The following is a 7,582-nucleotide window of genomic DNA, read 5'->3' as shown; positions in this document are numbered from 1 at the left end:
ATGAATTGATGGGAAGTTATCGTGTAAAAAGGACAGCAAGGATTAACTTGATTTATTATTAATATTGGTCCTTTATAATTTAATTTTTATCATTATATTTTATTTTTAAATTTATACCTGATATAAAATCTCTAACAAGCTTTTTTTTTTCCATGAACATTAAATAATTTAACTCATTTTCCAAAACACCATACAATGCATAGTATTTACCCTAATTTTAATCTCAAATGTATAATTAAAAAATCAATCTTATCCCTACTTACAATGTTGTTAAATTTGAATTAAATGAAATTTATAGATCATAAAGTAATATCAGGTTTTTTGGGGCCAATTTTAAATTGACTATGTTTATTTTTCTTTTTGGTATTTATTTTTTATTCATACTAATCATTTAGCATGTAAAAAAAATGCACATTCAATATGGAATGAAAAATAATAAAATGAAAAAGTGATTTTTATTAGCAATATTATTTACTCCCTTAATAAAAAGTATGAAAAAAAGATATTAATGCATGGTATAAAGAACAGGCAGGGCTAACTGATTAGACCAAGGGCCTTAGTCATCGGGCCAATCCAATTACTGAGATGAACTAGGCTATGAACCGATCAATTTGGATGGGTTAATGGGTTGACCCGATTATTTTTATTTGCTCTCTTTTCCCTTCTAAATATTGAACCATAAATTAAATCCAAATCTCTTAATTAATATTTTTAATGTTGTTGTATTTTATTATTGTCATAAACTTATAATTAATATTTGTATAACATTTTATGGATTGATTTTTCATTTACTTGAGAATTAATGACTTCTTTATTTGAATATTACTCTTTGTCATGTTTAAAGATGAATATTTGTGTATCTTTAAATTAAAACATATTATTCTAATCATGAACAATCTAATTTCAAGTTGACCCTGGTTGGACTATTGACCCTTAAACTACTAATAGTTACTACTATTGAAACAATTTTTTCAATATTAAAATTGTTTAAAGTTAATTTAAGATTAATCATGTTACAAGATAAATTAAGGTTGCATTTGGATGGATGAATTTGGATTTGAAATCTCACACTTGAAATTTATATAATTAAAATTCTTTGTTTAGATGATATAAAAAATTTTAAATTATAATATTAAAATTTTTTGTTTGGATCTTAAGTAAAATTTTAAATTTTATATTCTATATTTGAATTTCAAAACAACTCGGTCAATGTCGGTGGTCCAAACAGTTGACTTCCATGAGGACTGGACTACTAGCACTAACCAGGATCGAATGTTAGACATCCATTAGGATCGTATTGCTGGCGATGATTAGGACACGACCGCCGACATTGATTGGGATAGGATTACTAGCACCAATCAAGATTGAATTGTCAATGTCGATTAGGACTAGATGGCTACCCACGATAGGAATTTGACAGTCAGCTCCCACTGTGACTAGACTAGCAATCTTGATGGGGGATCGGATCATACTGACAACCTCGATCGGGACCAGATCGCTAATGATCCAGTCCCGGTTGGTGCTAGCAGTCTTTTCCCAGCCAAGGTCGCTAGTCTCGATCACGGTGGGATTCGGTTGTTCAATCATCGATCTCGATTGTAGGAGGTTGTTTAGTCTCGATCGTTGTTAGTGGTACAATCTCGGTGAAAGTTTGCCATTCAATCCTGGTCACAGGCGGTAGTTTGGTCTTGGTTGGCACCGATAGTTTGGTCTCAATGGAAGTCGATCATCCGGTCCTGGTCAATGCTAGCAGTCCCATCCAGATGGAAGTCACCTCTCCAGTCCTCTTTGTAGCCTACACTCCAGTCCCAATGGAAGTCAGCAATCCAATTCCAATCATTGCTTGCACTTCAATCTCGATGGAAGTCGGTTGTTTGATCTCGATTAGCAGTGGTAGCAGTCTAGTCCTAGTCATCATTAGTAATATGGTCCTATTCGGCTTCGCTGACAGGCCGGTCAAATTACAAAGAGATTGAAATAAAATTTGAAATAATATAAGTTTAAAAAGGATTTCAACTTACAAAAAGATTAAGATAGAATTTGGATTTGAATTTGAGTCAAATCTAAATTCATACATTTTTAATTACACAAAGAATGATTTAACTTAAATTCAAATATCTAAATCCAAATCTAAATCTATATGCATCTAAACATAGAATAAATGAATTAGTTATATTAGCTATTGAAAGTGAAATATTAGAATTATTTGATTACAAAATTTAAATATATGATTTTGCAGTTTAAAAAATTAGAAAAGTGATATAAAAATAGATAAATGACAAGAGATTAAGCTTCTTAAATAATTTTGCCCTAGGTCCCAACACGTCTTCACACGACCTTGCATTAGGTGCCTCTTAAGCTTTTCCAAGGCCTGTCCACCTTTGTGGTTTGGTTTGCCTTTTCATTTTAGAGAGATGCTCCTTTATTTCTTTGCAACTCCTTAAGGTAAAGGCCACGACCTCTTCTCTTGGGTTTCTCTTTGTGTTGCTAGAAAATTTCTCTCGAGGCTTCTCTAAGAACTTGTTTACTAGTTGATTAATTTGAATTTTCAACTTTTGGATAACTTCTTAATTTTGGATTTCTAAATTCTTGATAGCTGCTTTGGTTGCCGTCTGCGCATGTTGAGCATTGGTTTGAATATTGACAAGCTTGGAGATGATATCCTCCAACTTGTCAATTCTGGAGTTCATGCTTGAAGGTTGTTGAGGTTGGATATGAATTCCACATAAGAAATCATATGGTGTGTGAATGAGGTTGGTTCCCTCAGCAAAAGTTTCCTTGCATTCAACCATTTACATCAAAATTAGTAGCATCCATAGCATAAGAAGAATTGCTAAAATTATGATGCACGAAAAAGGCTTTGAAATTCCTATTTAATTTATTCTAGATGTCTAACCTACAAGGAGGTGAAGATTTTGTTATTTCAATTAATTTTAATATATAAAAAGATTGAGAAAAATATTTGAATTGAAAATTAAATCAGAAAATAACAAATAATGAATATATAAAAATTAATTATCCAATCAACACAAGCATTGGAGTTCATTATTCACTCTATGAGTTATTAATTTCTACCATTTAAATTGAGTATTTATCAATAATAATGACAATTGTTTCTAAAGTGTCAATTAGTCCCTACTTGATTATCATTGAATTCATTTTTGTACAACCCAAACTCCTAATCAAGTTGAGAAGAAGCTACAATTTAAATAATATCTAAATTGATCTCTAATTTAATTATTTGTGTTTACCGTTATAGAGGTATGTTTACTCTTCACCTCTTAGTTTATTGAGTTTACCTATAGATGAAATATTATGTTGATCAATCATAACATCTCATGAAGAATTAAAAAAAATAAATATAATTAGAAAAATAAATCAAAACATAATTATAAATCAAAATCTACAAGAGTCAAACAAAGGAATAGAAATTAGTTGCTCTAAAATTTTCAATCATGAAAAATAAATCAAAGAGGAAAGGGAATATTTAAGATGTAAGAACCTAATAATGTTTCTCCTAACTTTCGTGAAAACTCTTAGGTTGCTCCTATAAGTGATTGGATGCATAGGCGACGCTATGTATATGTTGGGGGTAAATGCACCCCCTAAATTTGGAGAAAATTATAATGAGGGTTATATGTTTTATTATTTTGCAGTTATTGGCTAAAATATTTTGCATCCCTTAATTCAATTTTAAAGATGCTTGGATTACAAAAAAATTTAAAATATGTTCAGTTGAAGCTTAACAAAATGTTACACCATATGGCTCAAGGTCCTGACACCATTACTGATTGGATGCTCCGTCTCTTCATGAGAGGAGTATTTATAAATAAAGTATTACTATTTGATATGAGACTTTAATATATATATATATATATATATTATTTTTTTCTTCAAAATCTCATCAGATTTAGCTCTTCATTTCCCCCCTTTTATTCTCTCTCTTCCCCTTGCGTGAGCAAGATGCATGATTCCTTCAATTCATTTAATTTAGGGAAAATGACAATTAAGAATATCATAAGACCATTAATTACAATTAGAGATTCTAAATTATTAAAATTTTAATAATAAACTATGGTTCTTACTTGGAATTAAAAATATATATGAGTTTACAAAACTGCTATCACTTGAAAAATAAAAAAAAAAAGATACTACTGAAATTATTATGATGAGTTGGGATTATATTATTAATCTTAATTGGAAAAATCATGATTTACACTTGAGAATGAGTTGTTTTCCAATATGAATTTGTAAAACTTTCAAAAGGCACTTACAAAAAAAAAAAAGATAGTCACTTAAAAATTTACCAAAGTTACTTCCAAATATGTAGTCACAAATTTGTCCTTAGTATTTGGATAATCTCTTGACTTAGGATTTCCAAATTCTTGATAGCTGCTTCGGTTGCAGCTTGCGCATGTTGGGCATTGGTTTGAATATCGACAAGCTTGGAGATCATATCCTCCAACTTGTCAATTTTGGAGATCATGCTTGAAGGTTGCTGAGGTTGGGGCTGAATTCCATGTAAGAAATCATTTGGTGTGTGATTGAGGTTGGTTCCCTTAGCAAAGGCTCCATTGAAGTTTCCTTGCATACAAGGATTTGCATCATAATTAGTAGCATCCACAGCATAAGAAGAATTTCAAAAATTACGATGCATGAAAAGGCTTTGAAATTCTTGTTTAATTCTTTAAGTTGAGCAACCATACCATATCTAGTTCCCACTTCATGTGCTTCTACCCTCCTTCCTTGAACTCCCTTTAGCCTAGAATTTCTGGCTAGTTTTTCATATACATTCATCTTCTCTATAGCCGTAACATTTCCTCCATATCCACCTGCAGCTATATCAACTTGGGTCTGATAAAAAGGAGTTAGAGCTTTATAAAAAATCTCACTCAGCATTAAATTAGTAAAACCATGGTGAGGGCATTGATTTAGAAGAGTCTTGAAGCGCTCCCATGTCTCATGGAACAGTTCCCCATGAAGTTGTGAAAAATAAAATATCTTTTCTCGAAACTCTTCAATTTGATGAGGTGAATAGAATCGAAGCATGAATGCTTCATAGACTTCAACCCATGTTGTCAAGGACTCTTCAGGTAAATTCAATAGCCATTCTCTAGCATCTTCTTTCATGCAATGAGAAAAACATCGCATCTTTAGCTCTTCTTCGGTCAGCCCCTTAAGAGGTAGTGTTGACACTGCCAAATAAAATTCCTTGATGAAGCCTAGTGGGTCCTCAATTGGGTGCCCAGAAAATTGTGGCAATGCTTTCACATGTTTGCTTTTAAATTCATAATTTCGCATTTTTTCACTCAGTCGAATGCAAGAACGGCTTGCAAGAATCATTGGTCTCTGGATGTCTTCCCAACGAGGAACAGGTGCAACAATATTATTTCCATCGTAATTTGCCATCTCTCGTCTTCTTGTTGTACCTATTAGCATTGCAAGCACGTTCACTTAGATAAGTTAACTTAAAATCACCCAGAATCTTGCACCGTCTAGTTAACATTAACATATATATAAAAGAGAGAAAAAGAAACAAAAGTTAATAAAAGAACTAATTGTTTTTTAATTTTTTAAGGAAAATAAATAAGAAAAATTAAAATTAAAGAAATAACAAAATTTTTAGCCTCCTAATAATAGCTCCAAAAACTTGATACCTTCCACAAGTGTACAGGATCAAGGAGAATTCCGAGCATCGAACCCACAAGAAGGTGAATATTTTGTTATTTCAATTAATTTTAATTTAGGAAAAGATTGAGAAAAATATTTGAATTGCGGATTAAATCAGAAAATAAAAAATAGTAAATATATAAAGATTAATTATCCAATCAACAGGGGTTCAAGATTCACTCTAAGTTACTAATTTCTACCTTTTAAATTGAACATTTATCAATTATTGTGGCAATTTTTTCCAAAATATCAATTAGTTCCTCTTTAATTAGGATTGAATTCACTGTTGTGAAACTCAAACTTCTAATCAAACTATAAAATTACAATTTAAGTAGTCATGAATCTCTAAATATATGTCTTGTTTAGTTATTTGTGTTTACCTCTTTAAAATTTGGTTTACTCTTCAACCCTCAGTATTAAAAATTTTGTTGATCAATCATAACATCCCATGAAGAATAAGAGACATAAATATAATTGAAAAAATAAATCAAAACATAATTATAAATCAAAATCCATAAGAGTCAAGCAAAGGAATAGAAATTAGTTTCTCAAGCTACATTCCTATTCCAATTGAATAATTTAGAAACAAATAAAAATAGCAATAAACACGGTTTTAAAACTTTTCAATCATGAAAAACAAATCATTCAAAAAATTAAGGAGTACAAGGGAATAATTAAAACATGAAGAACTTAATAACCTCCCTCCGAGCCTTTGTGAAATCCCTTGAGTTGCTCCGATAAGTAATTAGATGCTTTTTTTCTCTTAGCAAGAATAATATTTATAGTTAAAATTAAGGCTTTTATTCTATGTGGGAACCTAATATATATGCATGTGTGTTATTCTTTTCTTCAAGATCTTATTGGATTTAGCTCTTTTTTTCTTTATTCTCTCTCTTCCTCTTGCGTAATTAAGGAGTGGAAGTAATCTATCTCCAAGCCTTCGTGAAAACCCTTGAGTTGTTCTGATAAGTAATTGGATGCTTTTTCTCTCTTCGTGAAAAGAATATTTATAATTAAAGTTGAGTCCCTTATTCAATGTGGGATTTAGCTCTTAAATTTTTCTTTTACTCTCTCTCTTCCTTTTGTGTTACACTAGACGGAGAAAAAATTATAAGAGCTGAACCCAACAAGATCTTAAAGATAAGAATTATATATATATGTATGTATGTATGTATGTATTCTCTTTTCTTTTCCTTTTTTCTTGTATTTCCTTATCTTCATTTATTATTTTCTATGTATAAAAAAAGTGAAAATATGAGTAGATTTTATATTCAAATTCTCTTTCTTCCCCTAACAATTAAATTTAGAGAGAAAATATATAAAATCAACTAAGGTTACATTGATAGGTAGATTTTAGTTGGGAATTTGAATTTGAAATCTCATATTTAAAATTTATATATTCTAAATTTTTTATTTGAATAATATAAAAAATTTTAAATTATAATATTGAAATCCTTTGTGTGAATCTTAAGTAAAATTTCAAATTTTAAATTCTATATTGGAATTTAAAAGTAACTCAGACAATGTTGATGGTTTGGTCTTAGTTAAAGTTGGCGGTTCGATCTCATTTATGGGTGGTGGTGGTTAATCAAGACAAGGACAAGACTGTCAACATCAACTTGGACCGGGCTGCTGGCGCCAATTAAGACTAATCCACTAATGCATCCTGTCTCAGTCTCGACACCGGGTGTCTGGTCCTTATCGACGTAAGTAGTCTAGTCCTGGTTGAAGTTGGCGGATCGATCTCTGTCAAAGCATGCAGTCTAGTCAAGATCGGTGCCGGCAGTTTGATCTTGGTCAGCGCTGGTAGTCCAATCCTGGTCGAAGTTGGTGGTTCACTCTCAATTGGTGCTGATGATTCAATCTTGGTTAATGGAGGCAATTCAATCATAGGCGATATCAGCAACAACGT

The 7,582-nt window shown here is 31.2% G+C and overlaps 1 protein-coding gene and 1 non-coding gene across 2 annotated transcripts; one reads left to right on the top strand and one right to left on the bottom strand.

Annotated features, from left to right (window-relative positions):
* Positions 1-4,198: 4,198 nt before the first annotated feature.
* On the bottom strand, positions 4,199-6,441 carry LOC129288398 (uncharacterized). Its single transcript, XM_054924941.1, has 3 exons — positions 6,369-6,441; positions 4,707-5,429; positions 4,199-4,584 (listed from the first exon to the last, which is right to left on the bottom strand). Exons 2-3 carry the CDS (start codon positions 5,407-5,409, stop codon positions 4,331-4,333), a joined length of 957 nt encoding a protein of 318 aa, XP_054780916.1. The 5' UTR covers positions 5,410-5,429; positions 6,369-6,441; the 3' UTR covers positions 4,199-4,330.
* Positions 4,910-5,015, top strand: LOC129289702 (small nucleolar RNA R71). Its single transcript, XR_008588193.1, has one exon. It is a non-coding gene; the product is annotated as a small nucleolar RNA R71 (small nucleolar RNA).
* Positions 6,442-7,582: the final 1,141 nt, after the last annotated feature.

The sequence above is a fragment of the Prosopis cineraria genome, unplaced genomic scaffold (genome assembly GCF_029017545.1).
Source record: "Prosopis cineraria cultivar Desert tree isolate PC_DT_omini unplaced genomic scaffold, ASM2901754v1 PC12, whole genome shotgun sequence".
NCBI classification, from domain to species: domain Eukaryota; kingdom Viridiplantae; phylum Streptophyta; class Magnoliopsida; order Fabales; family Fabaceae; genus Prosopis; species Prosopis cineraria.
This window is presented reverse-complemented; position numbering and strand designations above follow the sequence as displayed.

What these genes read in the sequence shown, in the direction of transcription:
- LOC129288398 (XM_054924941.1), bottom strand. Translation starts at nt 5,409, where the DNA reads ATGGCAAATTACGATGGAAATAATATTGTTGCACCTGTTCCTCGTTGG. An exon ending in TGAAGTGGGAACTAGATATG is followed by an intron (nt 4,585 to 4,706) that starts GTATGGTTGCTC and finishes CTTGTATGCAAG; the next exon opens with GAAACTTCAATGGAGCCTTT.